The sequence below is a fragment of the Nicotiana attenuata genome, chromosome 11 (genome assembly GCF_001879085.1).
Source record: "Nicotiana attenuata strain UT chromosome 11, NIATTr2, whole genome shotgun sequence".
Lineage (NCBI taxonomy): Eukaryota > Viridiplantae > Streptophyta > Magnoliopsida > Solanales > Solanaceae > Nicotiana > Nicotiana attenuata.
This window is the reverse complement of record NC_031999.1, coordinates 48,935,590-48,957,112: the sequence shown is the minus strand read 5'-3', so window position 1 is coordinate 48,957,112 and position 21,523 is coordinate 48,935,590. Positions and strand designations below refer to the sequence as shown.

General features: G+C 35.0%; 3 protein-coding genes across 5 annotated transcripts; all 3 read left to right on the top strand.

Annotated features, from left to right (window-relative positions):
* On the top strand, nucleotides 5,382-10,966 carry LOC109234486 (DCN1-like protein 4). Of its 3 annotated transcripts, none has more exons than XR_002069224.1 (10): nucleotides 5,382-5,556; nucleotides 7,379-7,460; nucleotides 8,457-8,531; nucleotides 8,601-8,637; nucleotides 8,927-9,010; nucleotides 9,106-9,166; nucleotides 9,244-9,350; nucleotides 9,616-9,681; nucleotides 10,486-10,556; nucleotides 10,653-10,668. XR_002069224.1 is itself a non-coding variant. In XM_019400507.1 (10 exons), the coding sequence occupies exons 1-9, from the start codon at nucleotides 5,475-5,477 to the stop codon at nucleotides 10,509-10,511; spliced, it is 690 nt and encodes a 229-aa protein (XP_019256052.1). In that variant the 5' UTR covers nucleotides 5,387-5,474; the 3' UTR covers nucleotides 10,512-10,556; nucleotides 10,653-10,966. The 3 variants fall into 3 exon arrangements, 2 of the variants coding, with proteins under 2 accessions (XP_019256052.1, XP_019256051.1); XM_019400507.1 differs by having other exon boundaries at nucleotides 5,387-5,556; nucleotides 10,416-10,556; nucleotides 10,653-10,966; XM_019400506.1 differs by having other exon boundaries at nucleotides 5,387-5,556; nucleotides 10,416-10,556; nucleotides 10,650-10,966.
* LOC109234873 lies at nucleotides 18,874-20,546 on the top strand. Its single transcript, XM_019400917.1, has 6 exons — nucleotides 18,874-18,910; nucleotides 19,080-19,284; nucleotides 19,474-19,704; nucleotides 19,804-20,024; nucleotides 20,234-20,376; nucleotides 20,532-20,546. Exons 1-6 carry the CDS (start codon nucleotides 18,874-18,876, stop codon nucleotides 20,544-20,546), a joined length of 852 nt encoding a protein of 283 aa, XP_019256462.1.
* Nucleotides 20,682-21,523, top strand: LOC109235053. The gene is made up of 2 exons (XM_019401064.1): nucleotides 20,682-20,844; nucleotides 21,049-21,523. Exons 1-2 carry the CDS (start codon nucleotides 20,719-20,721, stop codon nucleotides 21,268-21,270), a joined length of 348 nt encoding a protein of 115 aa, XP_019256609.1. The 5' UTR covers nucleotides 20,682-20,718; the 3' UTR covers nucleotides 21,271-21,523.

The window sequence follows — 21,523 nt, the reverse complement described above, 5'->3', positions numbered from 1 at the left end:
TACTGGTCATATGTGCTGATGGAATAGTGTATGAGGTGATCTCTGGTGTGTACGAGTCTCAGAGGAATGAGACACAGGGGTCAATGGAAGAAGGTGCTCTGGTGCTTTTTGAAAGCTCTGCACCGGCATAAACTACTGGGACTGCTTGTGAAGGACCTGATCCCTCTCCAGAGGAAAAAGATCAAGGATCCTCCTCCTAGGTTAGTTTCGCCCCTGGTCCCTCTCCACACTTTGCTGTTGAGCCCTTGGAAATCTTGGTTCCTGAGATGAGGTCTAGTGATGAAGAAGATCAAGATAATGTTCCTCTGGATTCCTTTATTGTCAGAAGAAGGGCAGTAGCCACTCACGAGTCCTCTGCTAAGCGACCTACTACTAGGTTGTAAGCAAAAGAGGCTTATAAGTTAGCACTACAAAAAAGCAAAAGGAGCAGTAAAAAGAAAAAGAATAGGTTGGTGAAAAATGGAAAAGTAGTATGTGACAAGGACATTCCTGTGGTGGAAGTTGATGAGGAAGCAACAGAGGAACCCGGTTCCTTGGTTAAAAGGTCCCAGAAGAAAAAGCAATCTGCTTCAGAGGAAGATGTTACTACTCCTCCTAGTTCAAGATCAGCAAAAAATGGTGGAAAATTGAAAGATGTTGTGAGTGAACTATTATTTTCTGATGAAGATGTGTTGGACAAGTCTAGCGGAAAAGGAAAATCGAGTGTTAAGTCTGGAAAGAGGAAGTTGGAAACTGTTAGGGAACCTGATTCTGCAAAGAGAGTGAAGGATGAGAGTATGTCTGCTACGGAACGACTGAGGAACCAAAAGGTCTTGTGGGGTCGCACTTTTGACCCAGCAATCTCTGAAATGGCCGGAATGAGACAAATAATTGAGATGGTCGAGTTTCAACGGTGGGGGAATCTGTTCCAAGTGGATGTGCCCAAGGTCTATGAGAGTGAGGTCCAAAGCTTCTATGCCGACCTTTTTCCTATTGACACTGACTATATCTGTGCCTTGGTCAATGGAGTGGATATTGTGTTGGATGCTACCTTGCTTGGGGACATTCTTAAAGTCCTTGTCGCTGGTAAGTCTTCTGTGAAGAATGTCTGTGGGTCAATTTTCAGGAATGTTATTGTGAAGGAAGTTGCAGCCCAGCAGGGTGAACGGGTTCAAAAGAAAGCCTTGCATCCTATTTATCAGTTATTGTTCGAATTGGTAAATAAGGTTCTTCTGCCCCGGGCTGAGAGAAGGCCCATTACTTCCATATCTGACTTGTATCTGATAGAAGCACTGGATGGGTTTAAAGCTGTAAACTTGCATGCCATCATGATTGAGCATATGCAGAAGGTGGCGACTTTCAAGGATGGAAACCATGGTCTTCCATATAGGTTTCTTCTTACGCCCGTCTTTAAGTTCTTCAAAGTGCCATTGGGATAGTTCAAAGTAGGGACCAAGAAGCAGACCTTCTCTTAAACAACTTTGGAGGAATGTGAGTGTATCGAAAAGAATGGAGGAATTGGCAGCACTTCGACAATCTCTCAGCTCATCAATGCTCAAAACAGTGCAACTGAGGAGATTTGAAGGCTAAAGGCAAGGAATGCCATACTGGAAGGTCAGCAGGCCCAAGGGGGTCCAGGGTCAAATGAGGAAATAGCTCGTCTGACCAAGGAAAATGCTGATCTCAGGGCACAAGTGGAGAACCTGAATGAGAAACTGCTCACCGATCAAACGTCGACAAATGCGCGAATAGATCTAGTTCTCAACACCGTTGCTGCAGCCTCCAAGCCCTCTCCTCCTAGTGTACCTTAGTGACCAGTTTCTAGATTAATTATGTTCTTGTTTTGTTGACATTGACAGTTGTTGTTTGTTTTTTGTTTCTTTTTGGGGGTATGGATGGGATGTATTTGTACTGCTCCGGCTGAAATCAGTCCAATTTCTGCCTTTGCTGTATAGTAAAGGCATATGTTTTATAAAAACTATCCTCTTTTTGCTGTTTAATGCTTATGCTTCTCTGTTTCTCTTTTCTATCATGTTGTGTGCACATATGTGGCATGAGTTAGCTAGGCTAGACTTCTTTATGCTAATTGCCTGCTAGTGTATTTTTAATGATGCCAAAAGGGGGAAGTATAACGTCAAGGGGAACTAGTTCCTGTCACTTCATGTGTATAATTGGGAAAACGGGGATTTGTTTAAGGGGGAGCTGGTGAAGTTCCTGTTACTTCATCTGGTTAGTCTTGCTCTAAACATGTGTTATCAATTTCTAAGTTTGTCATTATCAAAAATGGGGAAATTGATGGGTTTACAATGCCTTAGCTTTGTGTTTTGATGATCTAAAAAACTTACTGTCAAAGAGCTAGATAAGGAACCTGACTCATTTGGTACTCAACTCAAATCAACGGATTCCAGCTAATGAGAAATGCTACGACTTCAGAAGATAGAGAATCAACAAAGGGACCTGATACCCTTGTGTTTCCCTGACAGCAGTACGAAGTCAACTGTCTATAGCTGGAAGTGACTGCCTGCACTGTACACAGAAATAGTGAAGCGCAGGTTCTGCAGCCACTTCTTATTTGACCTACCAAGTGATTACATCACTCAAGTGATGTCATCTATGTTGTATTAACAAAGAGCACTAAAACAAAACATCACTTGAATACCTGAGAATTAACTTGAGCATTCAAGCACTCCAACCGTTCACTGATCAAGCATTCAATTCTCAAGTGCATCAAGAACAAAGTTTAATACTACTATGGACCAGTTCTTAAATCTAGTATCTTGTTGTCCTTAGTTGAGTTGTAACTTTGTAATTATTCTTCATAGTAATTCCTAATTTGTTTATCCAGAAGCGTTGCTTAGGAACCCCCTTGTAAAATCATGAACCCTTAGTGTTTGTGTCGTGACTAGAGTTAGTCATGAGTTGAAGTCTTTGTAATAAGTGTATTGCAAAGTGGCTTGTAATAGGTGTATTACAAGTTAGTGAGCGATTAAGAGTTTAATTCCTAGATTGCATAGGTTGTAATCTAAAAGTTGCTCATAGTGAAGTTGAAATCCTACCAGTGTAGGTCGTGATTTTTTATCCCCTCGAGCAGGAATTTTTCCACGTAGAAACTCCCTGTCTTATTTACTTATTGTTTTATTAGCTTCTCAGTGGAAACTCATAGAGGACCTGGTAGTTTGGTGGACTCATATATTCTATTAGTGCGCATTTATGGGTTACTCGAGAACGCAAAAGGGGTATCGATGCTATTCTCCTGACCTCCAGCGGTACCTTATATGCGCTATCACTATATGGTTTGAAACAGTCCCCTCGAGCTTGGTTTGGTAAGTTCAGCACAGTTATTCAGGAGTTAGGTATGACTCGTAGTGAAGCTGATCACTTTGTCTTTTATCGGCATTCTGCTCCTAATTTGTGTAGTTATCTGGTGGTTTATGTTGATGATATTGTTATTATTGGCAATAATTAGGATAATATTACTAATCTGAAGCAACATCTCTTTTAGCACTTCCAGACTAAGGATCCAGGCAGATTGAGGTATTTAATAGGTATTGAGGTCGCTGAGTCTGGCTCAGGTATTGTTATTTCACAGCGGAAGTATGACTTAGACATTCTTGAGGATACTGGAATGATGGGCTGCAGACCCGTTGACACTCCTATGAATTCGAATGCTAAGCTTCTACCTGGACAGGGGGAGCCTCTTAGAGATCCTACGAGATATAGGAGGTTGGTTGGCAAATTGAATTACCTCACAGTGACTAGACCTGACATTTCTTTTTCGGTGAGTGTTGTAAGTCAGTTTATGGATTCTCCCTGTGATAGTCACTAGGATGCAGTTGTCGCATTCTTCGGTATATAAAGTCAGCTTCAGGCAAAAGATTACTATTCGATGATCGAGGCCATGAGCAGATTGTCAGGTACACATATGCTGATTGGGCAGGATCACCTTCTGATAGACGTTCTACCTCTGGATATTGTGTTCTAGTAGCAGATAATTTGGTCTCTTGGAAGAGCAAAAAATAGAATGTAGTTGCTCGATCTAGCACCGAAGCCGAATATCGAGCCATGGCTATGGCAACGTGTGAGCTAGTTTGGGTCAAGTAGTTGCTCAAGGAGTTGAAGTTCGGAGAAATCAACAAGATGGAACTGGTGTGTGATAATCAAGCTGATCTTCATATTGCGTCAAATTCGGTGTACCATGAGAGGACTAAACACATTGAGATCGACTGTCACTTTGTCAGAAAAGATTCAAGAGGTATTGTTACAAAGTTTGTGAAGTCGAATGATCAGCTAGCAAATATATTTACTAAGTCTCTTACTGGTTCTCGTATTAGTTACATATGTAACAAGCTCGGTACATATGATTTATATGCACTGGCTTGAGGGGGAGTGTTAAGTAGTTAGTCATGTATAATGTCCCACATCGGGAAGTATATACCTATTATTATGTAATCACTGTATATAAAATAAAGCGCTGTACAATATTTTAAAATTAATTAATGATATTTTCTCCCGTGCTTTCCCACATATGGTAACTATAGGAAGTTAATAACTACTAAACAATAGTGATTTTAGTAAATTTTGATTTTTTTTTTAAAAAAAGACTTTGGCAAATTTAAAGTAAAAGAAAACTCTAAAAGAAAAAATGATTCACACATTAGGTGCCGTTTGGTGCGATGGATAAGCAAAAATAAGTCTAAATTAAAAATTTACTACCGTCTTATCCCTTGTTTGGTTACTAATCATGGGATAAATTAACCCATAACTAAAACTAGTACCGAGATAACTTATACCTGCCAGATGGTGGAATAATAATTCATGATAAGTTATCCCAGGATAAAGCAGTAAAATTAACAATTCCAGGACTAATACAACATACCAAATAGTGAATAAGAAATAATATTAGTACAATTAATCCCAACATAACTAATCCCAACATAACTTGTCTTCAAACTAAGGACCCGTTTGGACATAAATTCCCAAATATTATTTTGAAAAAGATGATTTGGGTAAAGTTTGTTGTGAATTTAAAAATGTATTTGAACATGATATTTGGGTAAGCTTTGACATTTTAAAAAAGTCCCAAATGGTCATGATTTGGCCCAAAAAGAGGTCTTAAGCTATATTTGGGATTTAAAATTTTATTTTTCAAAATCTCTTAAAAATTAGATTAATTCTATAAACAAACACATACTTAAAATATATATATATTTTAAAAAACTTCCAAAAACTTATGGCCAAAAGCCTACTAAAATTGTACTTGGGTACAAACTTCCCATAATTTTCTTTCTCACCAACTTCTATTCTGTCCTTTTAGTTTTACTGTGGGTGGAACCTTCTCTTTTCTCCACATCCCAGTGGGTACACAGCCTGACCACCCCCTCCCCCTACCTACCCCACAAACCCACCCACCCCTATACGTTTATATATTCCACATTCTCTGAAGCAAAAACCTCTCCAAATTCCCCCTTAAGAGCTTTCAAATCGTACTGCCAATAATGCCTCGAGCATCTAAGAGAAAGTCTGACTCACCCAAATCCACTTCTGCCAAATCTTCGCGCACTGAATCTGTCAACTCTGGTAAATTCTTTTCCCCCATTTTTCTATGTAACATATCTTGTCTATGTGATCAGTACTTACTGTTCATTATATGTGTTTTTGGGTTTATTTGCTTACTGATGGAAGCTCTTTCTTTTATTGGGGGTGGGAGATGGGGGGTGGGGGAGCTTTTGAATTTCAAATTCTGTTTAATGAGTTGGATTTTATCTTGTTTCTTGGTACTTGCATGGGTATTTGGGGATTTAGGTCCCAAGAAAAATAAAAGAATAAAAACTTTTATTGTTGCATCAATGTCAATTGGGTATCTAGTGGCCCCAGGGATTAGTTCAAGTGGCAAAGGTTGAGGGAACTTAGGTCATATGTTCGAGTCCTACAAGTCCGGTATTTAAGTGGAGAAGGGTAGAGGAGGGGGGCGATTGTTCCTGAGTTTCCAAGGCTATGGTTGGTCCTATGGATTGGCCCCAAGTGGGTTTCTTGGACGTAAAAAAAAGAATATCAATTGGGTATCTACCTCTATAGGATTGGGATATAGAGGATTCCTATAATGGACCAAAGTAGTTTGAATATTAAGATTTGCTTAATAAGATGGACATTATCTTATTATTTTTTTTTTTGAAAATGTGTATTTGGGGAAGTAAATACTTACCCACACCAAATCAAGCAGTTTAACCTTGGCCCTTAAAAATTTAACTTAGAATTTATATCACTTAAACATGATTAAGTGATAAATGTGTGTGAAAGGCACATGTCTACTTACATTTATTGGTTTGGTGTAAACACCAGGTGCGGGTAATTTTTTCGCATTATGGGGATTGGGTCCCAAGAAACAGCTTAACTGAATATTTCCGTCTTGCATTTGTATCAAGTGAGTGTTTGTGGACATTGGAATGAGATGGGCCCGAATGGGGCATAACGTTTATAAAAGGATTCATAGAGCTGACTCCAACTAGTTTGGATCAAATGAATGGATATAGAGGATTTATAGAGCTGACTCCAACTAGTTTGGATTGAATGAATGGATATAGAGGATTCATGTTGAAACTTTTGCTAATCTAAGAAATATTCGTGCATGTATATTGCGATTGTAATATCTGAAGGAAGCGTAAGATTCAACCTGCATTGCTTTTCTTAAACCCTAGTTTGAATAAATCTTGAAATTAGGTAAATTAAAATGCACGAGGACACAATGCAGGTCAATACTCTATTTTTTTTGAGTTTCTGTAGCTTGTTTGAGGTTAATGATATCCAAATACACCCTCGCAGAACACTAGATATGGCACTTGAGTCTAGGTTCTGGTCTTCACATGGGATTGCTGTAAGAAGCTATTGAACTATAAGTAAACTGCCTTTTGTAAACTAAGGCATGGAAAGTTGATTTACTTACTGTGAGTCGTTCTATACATTGTTTCCTGGTAATTGTTCTCGCTCTATATTTGATGTGAGATTTATCATGCTTTAGTAGTCTCAAATTCTTTCGTTATGTATAAACATGTTGAGTATGTAACTTCTGGATGTCCCGTCCCACCTTACAGTTTGGTCCCTGTTTATTTCATTTCTGTTTGGAATAAGCATAAAATTGTTTTCTGTCTTAATTTGCAAGTTCTGGTCCAAATTTTGCTCATTTTTTAAATAAAATTTTGTTTACAATGTCGAAGACCATGAATGTTGTATTACGTGTTGATTCAACAAGTTTTCTTTCCATGAAAGAAATTTTCTGTAGCTGGATGTTTGTAATTTTTGTTTAATTTTTATTCTCTTCTTTCTTATTATGGTCAATGTGTTACAATTATATTGTTCTTTGCCTTCACTTATAGTTTCCTGACCATTTCGTTGTTTTATTCAGCTTCAGGCAAGGCTTCGAAGTTCGGAATATCTGTTGATAATCTTTTTCAGAAGTATGCCAATAAGTTGCTAGGCATGATCGAGTGAGTTCCTTTGTTTCAATTTATAATCTATTGTTCATATGTTTCTTTTCATGGACTTTGTGATTTAAGGGTTACATGTAGCAACAACAACAACAACAGCATACCCAATATTATCCCACACCGTGGGGTCCGGGGAGGTTAGTGTGTATGTAGACCTTACTCCTACCTTGTGAGGATAGACTATAGAGAGACTGTTTCTACATATATATATATATATATATATATATATATATATATATATANTATGTATGTTTAGCGACCAAAGTTGGTCGCTATTTAGGTCAACAAAGGTCAAAATTAAAAATCACTTTTGTATTTAGTAAATAAAGAATATAAATGTTAGCCGTTAACACTTTTGTAAGATGAATAGTACTACGAAGCGTGCGTGTGTTTCTATATATATATATATATATATATATATATATATATATATATAGCAATTCTACAAATTATTTTCTCAAGCTTTTCTACTTTAAAACTAATTTCACCTTTTGCTAATTGTTTGATCTATGGTTTACCTAGCCGAACAGCGAATACTTGATAATCTACAGGCCCTTAAGTACTTAGCCTTGACGGAAGCAACAGCTGAAAATTACGTCGTTCTTAGGATTTTTTTGGAAGTCGATTGATTTGATTCCCAATTTTGTGAAACCAAGATTACCTAAAATAGATGTTCTTGATTAGCAACACTACTATGGTCCACTCAGACGAAGTAGGTGTTGGTCTAGTCAACTAGGCATTAGCTGACAGTAAAAAGAATATCAGAATTACCTCTTATCTAGTATTTCTTTCTTTAATCTCAGCATTGAACTGAGATATGATAATTTTATGAATGAAGTTTTAACATTGATTGCAATTATGGTATCAGAGGTAGATTGTGTCATCACTATCTTTTAGTTAACATTTGAAACTTACCTAGCTTTGCATATGGGGGTTGACAAGAGGCGTAAAGGATGTTGGAATCTTCATTGAGTTTCTATATATTTTGTTTCACAGTCCAGAGGGGATTGAGGCACTATGCTCAGATCTAGGAGTGGATCATACTAATGTCAGAATTTTGATGCTCGCTTGGTAAGCCATCTGCTGCCAGTATGTGCTCTGTGTTTCTGTAATACATGACTGACCATTCACATGGATCAGGAAATTGAAAGCCGAAAAGCAGGGATATTTTACTCAGGTAAGCTACTGCTCTATATTTGTTCAGCTTTCTTTTGACTATAAACCATTTCAATGTGTTTTATTTTTGTGATGTATTCATATGGATGCTGTATCGTTGGAATCGTCTGGCATTTGGTTCTTTTGTGATTGCCTATACTTTGTTTGTTCTTTCTGTCGATTCAACTAAATTCTCATCTGAGTTAGTTTTGGCATTTTGCTTTTAATCCTTGGTATGCTCTTGGTGCATTCTTCCTCAGTGACTAATCTAGTTCTCTCTACATGTCGGGGATCTCTTTTCCAATTGTCAGGATGAATGGCGAAGAGGGTTAAAAGATCTCGGGGTTGATACTATTAACAAATTGAAAAAAGCGCTGCCAAAATTGGAAGCAGAGGTATGTTATTGTCAGCTCTCTTTAGTAACTTAGCTGGGGTGATTTCAAGATTCGTAATGGTCATGTAACTGACCTTGGTTCATTTGCATATTCAGGTCATGATGCCTGAAAATTTTGAGGATTTTTATTGCTACGCTTTTCGTTACTGCCTTACTGGTAAACTTCTCTTTGAGAGGCAATTTTGTAGCCTAGCAGGTTTCATATTTTATTTGAACCTGGTTTGTCTTTCTCAGAGGATAAGCAGAAGTGTTTGGACATTGAGAGCATTTGCCTACTGATTGATCTTGTTCTGGGGTCCCAATTCCGGAGTCAGGTCGACTCATTTACTGAGTTTCTCAAGGTAGGTACTCACCTATATATTCCGAATATCTTTTGATATCACATGGACAATGCCTGCAAATTGTATTGTTTATGCCATAGATAATGAAATTTGCCTCGGTTCAGACTTCAGAGGCTTAACTATTCATATAATTGCCGGAAGGATCCTATTGTTTAGGTTTTATGTTGTTAGGAACATTTAAGTTATGGAAATGATGTTAAATCTTTAATTTTCAATTCTTAATTTATTTGACAGCACTGATTCTCTGTGTTTTCCATCATACTAGAATCAGACTGATTATAAGGTGATCAACATGGATCAATGGACGAATTTTCTTCGATTTTGCCAAGAGGTAAAATATTTTCGTTGTATAGTTTTTTCTAGCTTACTTGATGCGCTAGTTGTTTCTTGGGCGGCAACTGGCAACTCATAAAAATGCCATTTAAGCCCGTGTAGTTCCTTCTAGCTTACTTGATGTTATTTTCTCTGTGTGTGTGTGTGTGTTTTATTTGGTTAAAATAATGCTCCGCTTCTTCCTCTCTTTTCGTATTTCATTACCTGATTCTCCTTTCCTTTCTGTCAGTATTCATTTATGACATTCTTCTTCCAGTTTTGCAATTGTGCTTCATCAGATTGTAGTTTATGACTTTACATTACACCAGAAATGGAATTCGATTTGGCCGCCGATGGCCTAAAGCATTGTGTAAAAACCAATCTCAAACTATGTAATTCAGGATGATATGATTAGAGGAACGGGACCAAATTCCAACTTTGGCCAAACATTGAGGACCATATGAAGTAATTTTATTCAACATTGCCCACTTCTCGTCTACTGAGTATGCAAATGCTAATTTAGCGGAATAAAGATTTCATTTTAACTTTCTGGCATCCTGCTTCTTTTGGTTCTATCATCTATTTTTTGCACTATGGTCAGACGCAATGGGAGCAACTATAGATGTATCTAGTTAACTTCCGTTATTTGTGCTATGAGAAACACTAATCGGCTTTTCAAGTACTATTTGAATTTTTTCATGAATCGAATTGCTGGTCATTCTTTTGGTGGGCGTCGTCATCACTTTATTGCAGATTAGCTTTCCAGACCTTAAAAACTATGATACAGATCAAGCATGGCCTGTGATTTTGGATAATTTTGTAGACTGGATGAAAGAAAAGCAAAGCTGACCTCCACATGAAAGCGAGTTCCTTCTTAAATGCTAACAGGACCAGGTTTGCCCCATATTAATTTCAATTTTTACTCTTTGGTTACAAACAAACGAACAATGTGAAAAAACTAAGGTGTGCATCTTTTTTCCCTCATAGTAGTCGAAGAGTATGCGCCATTTTTGCTTGCACGATTCATGGAAGCTGCAAGAGCTGATATACTGCATGTCTGATGATGGTTTGACACATTTGTTTCAAGGGGGATATACCAAGTTTTTGATTTTTTGCTTTCTTCTTCTTTTGAGTTACAATCAAAATGTATGCTACATTTTTTTTTGTTTGAACTGTTAATTGATTTTGAAATTTCAACAATTTACGAAGTGATGGGCATCATTTGATCCCCGGATGGAAATCATACATGTGAATGGAGTTAAAAACAGCTTCTCAAGTGAAACTGAATGTGTGGTTTATCTGTTTCTCTTTTTCTTCTGAGACAAAATCCTCCAATGTGTCAGCCTCCGGTCGTTATTATTGTGATAAGAGCGTAGCGCGTGATGTATGGTTTAGGGGAAAAGTTACAGGTTTGATTCTAACTACCGTAGACAAAACCCAGTATTTAAGTGAAGAATGATAGAGAGGCGAGTTCCATTATTCAGTGAGAGTTTCGTAGAATAGCCAGGATCATCAGAGTCAACCACATTCCCACAAAACAAAATGAAACATATTAACCAAATGAGAGCCTTCACCACCTTAACCATGCCAATTGCCACAATCATATAACACAACCACCAACCAGAAATCCTCATCCCTCAAACTCCACCAGAACAACCCACCAAAACTCATAGCCATAGCCACCTCAAACCATCTCTTATCCTCTTCTGCAACGGTGTCAAAATTTACCATATCATTTCGCTACTGGCTTTACCACTTTCTCGGACCAAAACAATATTGTCTCATGCAACCCTAAAAAGAATATAATCATAGTCAAGTACCATATTCTCTTTATTTGCCAGAGCCATTTATTCAACAGCTAGGCTACCTCATATGCCTATAAAGGTGCATATTTGAAACATGCAAAGAGGAAACCATGCGATAAAAAGACGAGGTTTAGAAGTGCACAGGTCTGAGGATCGTATAATGAAAAATATGGTTCGACCTGTGAAGCTGTGGGTGAGAGCAAGGGGCGGATATAGCATGAAGGTACTGGGTTCGTCTGAACTCAATACTTATTATCAGATACTCTTCAGTACTCAATGAAGAGTACTCTGATAAGAAGAACATTGGCTTTTGTGTTAGGTGGCAACGAGGTATCGAGCAACTAAAAGACTCTTTCAACATATTGGCAAAACTTAGATTAGCAATGACAATCGTGCTCGTCTTGCTTTCGGCCGTGCCCGTTGGATAGGTCAGGTTCATGCGAAGCCGACGTCAATAAGAGTGAGAAATTGGGATTTTATTTTAATTTCTTGATTCTCGAATAGGTATTTAGGGATTATGGTAGTACTAGAAAAAGATTTGTTGTTGTTGTTGTTGTTGTTGTTGTTGTTGGGTGCATTAGTATTAAGTGGCTATTTACTTGTGTTGGAAACTTGGAATGAAATGAGTCCGTATAAAGTGGAACAAATATATATGATTCATTTAAGGGGTATTATCACTTTTAATTTGCGTCAGAAACTATTTATAGTCGGTAGCCGAAAAAATGTATAAAATTTATATAATTTTTATATATAACATATAGAATGTATGTATATACAAAAAAATATACACTCCAACTTTTATTTTAAGAGCGGTTATACAGTATCATTTTTCCCCGTATAACCGACTACACTAGTTTGATTGAATATCAAGATTCATTTAACAAGATGGAATTTATCTTGTTTCATGAATGTCTATTTGGGGATTGGATCCCATGAAACAGATTAAAATAATACTTTCATCTTGAAATTTTATCAAGTGAGTATTTATTGATATTGGAATGAAATGAGCCCCAATGGGGCGGAACAGATATATAAGATTCATAGGGCCGATTCCAACTACTTCAGATTGAATGAATGAATATAGAGAATTCATATAGCTGACTCGAACCAGTTTGAAATTTAAGTCTTAGTTGAACGATTGATCTATATCAAGGGGGTGTTGAAACTTATGCTCATCTTAGAAATGAACGTGCGCCATGTATATATTGTTATTGTAATTTCTGAAGGAGGCATAACAATATTCAGCCTGCATTGTTTTTCTTAATCCCAAGTTTGAATAAATGTTGAAAAGTAGGTGAATTGAAATGTTCGAGGACACAATGCAAATTAGTAAGAGTGTAACTTGTGATGTGTTGGTTAGGCGCACGTCATGGATTTGAAACCTGTCACGTCACGTACAGAAAATAAAATATTTAAATGAAGAATGGTAGTGGTCGGACCCACTATAATTTATAGAGTTTCAGATCGTATCCGTCAAGAGGGGCGGAGATAGCATGCGCAATACGGTTCAAACTCTGTATTTGTTTTAAGAATTTCATTAAATATGTTCAAATTATTAATTTAAAATCCAATAACTTAAACAGAATACAATCTCGAACCCATAAACTTACAAATCCTAATTCCACCTCTGTCCGTCAGTGCTCGAGGATAGACCCATAAAAATGTAATACTAATAATACTATTCTATACTTGATAATCAAAGGATACATTAGGATACAAATGAGTTGCCAGGCACGATAGAGTAAGTTCTTTTTAGATCAAATGCTAATATATTGTTCGTATGTTTCTTATCATGGACTTTGTGTTTAAGGGCTATATATAGAGAAATTTTACAAGTTATTTTCCCAAGTTTTTCTACTTTAACAGACTAATTTTTACTTATTTACCTAGCCGAAAAGTGATTTAAAGGCGAGTGACTCCAAAAGTGAATACGAGCACGCAATGCAGACCTTATCCCTACTTTTGTATGAGATAGAGAGATTGTTTTCAATAGATCATCGGCTCAAGAAAAGTGTTTTTAAATATAAATATAAAAAATAGTAAAACAAGGCTACTATGAAAATACTGAAGAAAAGAAAGATATTAATAGCAAAAAATGTAGTAAAAATAATCAATGTAAAAAAAAAACAATAATAATAAAGTTGAACAATAAGATAATACTAGAATAATAATAACAATATTAATATGGAGAAAGGATATATTAGTATTAAAAAGCTCCCAAATACTACCATTATATAATTGATCATCAAAGGATACATTAGACTAGAGGCTAAATTTTTAATTATGCCTCATAAAGAATTACATAATTTTAACGTAATAAGAAAAGAAAAATATTTATTTTAATTAAGGAGGATATTAATTAATTGGGAGGACATGGCCTTTCACAATAACATTGGCCTTTGTGGCTAAAGCTAGTACACTGTCCGAATACAAAACCCTCTTTTTTGCATGCATCTGTACATTTTCCAGCGTCTACCTTCTCTGTACATGGCCCCTTGTATGTTTTGCTAAATCCAATACAAACCTTTGCCTCTGTCACAATTAAAAAAAGAAAATTTAATTAAGATTAATATGAACAAAAATAATACAAAAAATAAAGTTCTCTTGTGTTTCTCTTTTTTTTTTTTGCTTTCTCAAACTTAGTTTTATTAGTATAACTGAGTAACTGACTAAAATTAGGTAAGTTGCAATAATAGCGTATTTGACCAAGTTTCTTTTTGGCCAAAAGTGCTATTTTTTAAAGTTAAAGGACCCGTTTGGACATAAATTCCCAAATATTTTTTGAAAAAGCTGTGGGTGAAGTTCGATTTGAAATTAAAATGTGTTTGGACATGAATCTTGGGGCAAGTTTTGGCATGTTAAACAGTCCGCTTCCCCCCCCCCCCCCCCTTTTCAGCTAAAAAGTCCCGGATGGTCATGATTTGACCAAAAAAGAGGTTTTTAAGCTATATTTGGGATTTGAAGTTTTGATTTCAAAATCTCCAAAAAGGCAAAAACTAGATTAATTCTATAAACAAACACATATTAGAAAGGTTTTTTGAAATAAACTTTCAAAACTTATGGCCAAACGCCTACAAAGTGTTTGGCCTAGTTCTTAGAAGGAAAAAATATTTTTGAATAGAAGCAAAAATAACTTTTTAGAAGCAAAATATATATATATATATATCTTCTTCCCAAGAGCAGTTTTGAGAAAAATACATTTAGAAACACTTTTTAAAAGTTTGGTCAATCACTAATTGCTGATCAAAAGTGCACTAAATAGAATTTAAAAACTTGGCCAAACATACTATAAATGGACGATTAGGTAAATAAGGTCGTAGCACAAAAAAAACTTCTGAATAATAAATAGAGAGAATACAAAACCTCCTGAATTATTTTGAGGCACAATTGATTGATTGATTGATCGAAGAAAAGATTAGAATCACCAATTATTCGATTAAAAATTGTGACATTTTTTAATAAAAAGGTTTCTTTTCTCATTTTTAATTTTTGATTTGTATAAAAAGTGTAAAGAGTAAAGAGATGGTACCTGCATTGCCCATGAAATACAACACAAGGAGAAATAGAACTTTAAACAAAGGCGAAGATTTTTCCATACTTTCTGTTTTTCTTGAAATTTGAATTTTGATAATGAAAGGATGTGGATAGCTTATATAGAGTTAATTGTTCATTACTATTTAATGAGGTTTCATTTCTCTAATAATTATCTGGATTTTGTTACTATTTAATTTGGTTTCATACCTTTAATGTTTGGATATTTTTAGAATACTATTCAACAAGGTTCCATCCTTTTAATAATTTTCTGGATTTTGTTATACTATTTAATGAGGTTTCATACCTTTAATTTTTTTGACATTGTTAGAATACTATATAACGAGGTTCCATTCTTTTAATAACTATCTTGATTTTGTTACTATTTGAATGAGGTCATTCCTTTAATTTTCTTATATTGTTAGAATACTATTTAATGAGGTTTCATCTATTTATTTATCTGCATATTGTTACTCTTTAATCATGAGGTTTCACCCCTTTACCTATTGTGGAATAGGACAATTAGAAAATGGATCAATTTTATTTTTTTCTCATTTCAACTTTTTTGGGAGTACAATTTCGTTTTGGGGAGAGTGCATATATAACTATTTTCAGGGATGTTATTTACAGATTAACCGATACTTATTTTGTCCTGAAATTTTAAACAAAAAATCATAACTTCAGGACAATTCAGAATATTTTTGTCCTAAAATAGCAGCCCTTTAAAATGGCTACCTAATGTCATTTCTACTTCGTTTCTTCTATTTCCACTTTTTTCTTTTGCGATATTTGCACAAATAAACAGCCAAACAACACATTGCACATATGTAACCATGTTTTTAGGTTTACAGTCGCATAGCCAATTATTATTTGCAATAATATTTATACACCGTATATATAATATTATATACTTGCTGTAAACAATCTATCAACCTTGTATAAAAGCGTATAATAGCATATAAAAGATATTTACACACACTTTTACACTATTATACAAAAATTAAATTTCGTCTCCTACGAACATCAACTCACAAAACTCCATTCGAAATTAGTCAAAAACATCACCAAATGACTCAAATATTTACCTAATAGCTTCAAATTTTAACGCAATTTCAAAATGATGGTAAATATGAATTTTACTCTTAATCAGTTTCTAAGAATAAAAAATAGAATCATAATCACACATTAAGGAACTATTTTTTTAAATATCTAATTCGGAAAGTTAAAACCTAAGGACTAATATCAACCGGACTTTAATAAAATTAAAGCAGGAGATGAACATACCCCAATCACACCGAATATTTCTGGGAATATTACATTGTATAGTCGTTCTTAAAATAATAGCCGAATATATATATATATATATATATATATATATATATATATATATATATATATATATATATATATATATATATATATATACACACACACACATTTATGTATGTTATATAGAAAAAATATATATATTTTATACACTTTTACGGTTACTGAATGTAAATAGTTTTGATTGCAGGTTAAAAGTAATCTTTGCCAAATATTTCTCATAGGCCAAGCACATAAGAGGTGAGAAAATTACTTATGGGCTAAACCGGGTAATGTTTACCCCAAGTGAAAATAGCATGGGCTAGCTAATTTTCGGATTGGTAATTGAAAAATAGCCAGCATTTGCAAAGTCATTAAAAAATAGCCACTATTTTGCTGCAACACGGAAAGTTCCAGCATAATATACTGGAGATTGGAGTACCTGTGTATGAACTTCCAGCATATTATGCTGGAATATTTTTCAGATTTTGAACAGTGTTTTCGTTCAGATTTATCTTTACATGAAAAACGGCTAAATTTTGATTACTTTCGAAACTGGCTATTTTTTTTACTTACTACTTATAAATCTAACTATTTTTGAATTTCTCCCTTTAGTGGATCATATAGCGAAATCCAGCATAGTGGGATAAATGATTTTTTTCTTAATTAGAAGTCTCGAATTTAAGTCATAAGAATGGAAAAGCTCTTTGTAACGAGCGTTTTCCCCTTTAATGGATCGTCCGAAATCCAAATTAGTTAGGCAAATGGATTTTAGATACCGGATGCACAAAAAAAAAAATCCAAAATCAAAGAGGTAAAGGGGTAGAATATAATGTAGTATACAAAATTCCCAAATACTATTTCTATAATTGATCAACATAGGATACATTAGGGTAATTATAGGCTAAGTATTTAGTTTAAGGCTCATAAACATTAATAAGAAAATAAAAAAATAATTAAGGGAGATGATAATTGGCAGTACATGGCTTTTGGCAGTAGCAATGGCGTGGGAAGCCATATAGAGTGCACTGTCCAAGAAGGAAACCCTCGCTTTTGCAGGCATCGTTACACTTGTCCCAATTTAAACACATCCCCTTAAATGTGCGGCTTAATTCAACACAAATATTTGCGTCTGTCATAAACAAAAAAAAGAAAAAAATTAAAAAAAAAATATTCTTCTTCTTCTTCTTCTTTTTTTTTTTTTTAAATTTTATTTTCAAACTTTATTGTTGTCTAATTAATATACGGCCTTCGTCCCACTTTATGAATATGTTTGATTAGGTATGGAGTATAAAAAATAAAAGAAAACTATTGAAACTAAAGTAAAAGTTTCTGTGACTAAAAATTATCGTGGATAAAAAAAAGTTAAAATTGAATTATTACTAAATATAAAAAGAAAGAAATGGTACCTGCATTGCCCATGAAAAACAACACTAGGAGAAACAGAACGTTAAACAAAGGTAAAGAGTGTTCCATCTTTTTTGTTTATCTTCAACAATGGGATTTTTGATAATGAAAGGAATGAGCATCAGACTATCTTATATATAGAGTTAATATTCCACTACTATTTAATGAGGTTTCATCCCTTTATTTATTTTGTTATTCTTACTATTTAATGAGTTTTAAGCCCTTTAATTTTGGATATTGTTACTATTTAATGAGGTTTTATCCCATTAATTATCTGGATATGAAGATGAAAGTAAAAAAAAAAATGATGCTGAGGGTAGTCCGTTGCTCAACTTTGAGCTGATATAATTTCACGATCAACGTCTCAATTCTAAAGGAACAAAATGAAAATTTTCCGCTCTTAAGGTGAGGTCTCACATTCGGGCTTTGAGAATGAATTGAAAAAGGGATTTTTTCCTATCTATACCATATAAGAAACCTTATTATCAAAAATGTTCATAATTGGTTAATTACCCGCCCAGTCCACTTTACTACAATTTATATACCAATCCATAATTAGGAAGATTCTCCCATTTAAAACGCGCTAAAAAGAAGGCACGAAATCTGCGTTTGATTCTTTCCACATTAAATACGAATTTTGAAACGTAAAGAGATCTCATTGCTGCGAAATACTCTCATTCACTACAATTCTAAAACAACGCAAGCTTCAGGAGCTCCAGTACTCAATTTGCTTTTACAAATTCTACAACGCAATACAAATTGTAGAATTCAAAATTGTTCTTCATCGACCTCAGTACTCAAATTGTCGAACCTATATCTGTTCTTCATCTCTTTTCTCTCAACTACACTAAATCATGTCAAAAATCCCAATAATGCTAAAATTGAATGGAAATTGGGATAACTATGACAGATTTAGAGATTTTGAAGTTGATGCCATTGTGGTAGATGAGAATGCAAGCTACGGAATTCTGATTTCTACAATTGCAGAACAACTATCGATTGATACATCGGATAAAATTGTAGAAATCAAATACATTGTTAACGACAATTGTCCTCCAATCGAGATTAGGAATGATATGGGGGTTCGTGTGTATATGGAGACCAAAAAGGACAATAAGAACTTAGGTTCGTATCCTTTATGTATAAGTGTAAGAGATTTCAATATGGAATTGGCAATCACCAACAATAGCACAAGTGCAGGTATGTTTAATTTGACATTGCAGAGAGTTATTGTGTTAGTGTGTTATCTACAATATTACAACATTTATCTACAAATTAACTACAAAAAACAATATACTGAAGCTCATAAAGCAATGTCGTTTTCAAAATTATCTGCATAGTTACTACATTTATATCTATGTTGCTGCAGGTTCGTCAGGATCACTAATGTTACTTGAAATTCCATCCTCACCAGCTATAGAGGAATATCAAAGTCAAATAATAACTGAATCTACGCAAACATATATTGAAGAAGGACAAGTTTATCAGGACAAGCAAACTGTAGCTGCTGCAATGAAGAATTTTTCTGTGATGCACAAGTTCCAGTTCAGAGTAAAAAGATCAAGTCATAGAAGGTATGGATTTATTTGTGGAGAATAGATCAATAAAAGCAGTGTCTTAGTGAAGATATGTGGTTTTTATAAATTGTAGTTAAATTGTAGTTAAACTGTAGTTAATTGTAGTTTTGACGAATTTGTGTTAAAACAGTCCTTTTTGTTGCTTCTACATCTATAGCCTGTATTAAATATTGTATTTTTTTGTAGCTACTGGCTTATATGCGTTGCTGAAAACTGTAAATGGCACTTCAAGGCAACGTCAATTAATGATTCGGCAATGTTCAAGATAAGGAGTTTCAGCCGACAACACACATGCTCCTTAATGGACGAAACATTCATACAGCGCAAACGTACTGCAGCTGTAGTTGGTAGCATGGTCGTTCCAAAGTATTGTGATCCTAAGACTGTTTACACACCAAAGGACATACAAACTGACATGTTATCCGAACATGGACTGAACCTAAGCTACATGCAAGCATGGAGAGCCAAGGAAAAGGCTTTATAGTTTTTGAGAGGGAATCCGTCTGACTCCTACAGCAAATTACCCAAATATTTTTATATTCTTGAGGAGACTTATCCTGGTTCTGTTGTTAAATTGAAGAAGGCAGCAGATGATTGCTTCTTATACGCATTTGTTGCTCTTTGTACATCAATAAGTGGTTGGCAACATTGTAGGCCAGTAGTAGTTGTTGATGGGACATTCTTAAAGTCAGCCTACAGGGGGATTATGCTTACAGCAAGCACCATGGATGCAGCAGGTAAAAAATGTAATAATTTTGTAGTTATTTTGTAGGCAGTCTGCAAAATGTAGTTAAATTGTAGTTGTATTGTAGTTATTTTGTAGTTAACAGAAAAAAATGTAGATAAATTGTCTATATTCTGAATATATATTGTAGTTGTTATTTAATTATATTTTTATATACCTTTTCAGGGCTGCCAATTAATATTTTATGAATTAAAAATGTAGGTACTATATTGCCCTTGGCATATGCTGTGGTTGATTCTGAAAACGACGCGTCTTGGAAGTGGTTCTTTGAGCAATTCAAGGAGGCATATGGTGAAAGACCTTCAATGTGTGTTGTTTCAGATAGGAATGAGAGTATACTGAAGGCAACATCAATTGTCTATCCGGGCATGCCACACTACTCTTGCATGTGGCATATTTGGACAAATATAAGGTCCAAATTCAAGAAGGGACATCTACAATTACATGAATTGTACTTTGCTACAGCACGGTCATACACTCTGGATGAATTTAATGAAAGGATGTTGAAGATTGAAGAGGTAGACCCGCGTGTGAAATCTTACCTATATGATATTGGCTATCATAGATGGTCAAGAGTACATGCAACGGTGAATAGAACTTTTACTATGACATCAAACATTGCCGAGTCGTTGAATGCTGTAACAAAAGAGGCAAGAGAGCTGCCAATATATGATCTATTAGAGTATATGAGGACGCTTCTTGAACGTTGGACGAAAGAGAAGTTATTGAAGGCAAAGGGTACTTTCACATACCTTGGGTACAAATTCAATAAAGAATTGGATGACAACAATACATTATCTCAGAAACTAAGGGTAAGATCTGTTTGTTTGGTGGGAAAAAAAATAAATTGCTTAATATGCATTGTTTCCAGATTGTAGATAAACTGTAGTCAAATTGTGGGTAATTGTAGATTGTAGATAAGTTGTAATGTATTTGTAGCTGATTTGTAGGTAAGTTGTGGATAATCATTTTTAATGATTGATATATTATTATTTCTGTTTGTTCTTCAATTGTAGGTGAGGGCTTCAACAGATCATATACATACTGTGTTAGATGGTGTGAAGCGGTACATTGTGTGTCTAGAAAACAAGAAATGTAGCTGCGGACAATTCCAACTTGATGAACTTCCATGTGCGCATGCTTTGGCAGCATTAAGGCACAGGAAGGAAACATACGAAGACTTTGCTCTCCGTATTACACAAGGAAGAGCCTTCTGCTTACCTATGAAATGCCAGTAAATCCTCTTCCTGATGAAAGCAAATGGGATGTGCCACAACATATTTTGGATGAGGTAGTAAAGCCACCGGCGGGAGATAAAAGGCAGCCAGGGAGACCTCACAAGGAAAGATATAAAACATTTGATGAAATAAAGTCAAAGTAGTACAAGGTGTCATGTGGAAATTGTGGAGGTGAAGGGCATAACAAAAGAACTTGCAAGAATGCGCCCAAAAAGAAATGAATATCATGTATTTAGAATAGTTATTCAAAATA

Excerpts from the sequence above, each read along its gene's own strand:
- LOC109234486 (XM_019400507.1), top strand. The coding sequence starts at position 5,475 with ATGCCTCGAGCATCTAAGAGAAAGTCTGACTCACCCAAATCCACTTCT. Across the intron at positions 7,461-8,456 it reads AAGTTGCTAGGCATGATCGA|TCCAGAGGGGATTGAGGCAC; the intron begins GTGAGTTCCTTT and ends TTTGTTTCACAG. Across the intron at positions 8,532-8,600 it reads AGAATTTTGATGCTCGCTTG|GAAATTGAAAGCCGAAAAGC; the intron begins GTAAGCCATCTG and ends CACATGGATCAG.
- LOC109234873 (XM_019400917.1), top strand. The coding sequence starts at position 18,874 with ATGGAATTGGCAATCACCAACAATAGCACAAGTGCAG. Across the intron at positions 19,285-19,473 it reads AAAAGATCAAGTCATAGAAG|CTACTGGCTTATATGCGTTG; the intron begins GTATGGATTTAT and ends ATTTTTTTGTAG. Across the intron at positions 20,025-20,233 it reads AAGCACCATGGATGCAGCAG|GTACTATATTGCCCTTGGCA; the intron begins GTAAAAAATGTA and ends TTAAAAATGTAG.
- LOC109235053 (XM_019401064.1), top strand. The coding sequence starts at position 20,719 with ATGAGGACGCTTCTTGAACGTTGGACGAAAGAGAAGTTATTGAAGGCA. Across the intron at positions 20,845-21,048 it reads CATTATCTCAGAAACTAAGG|GTGAGGGCTTCAACAGATCA; the intron begins GTAAGATCTGTT and ends CTTCAATTGTAG.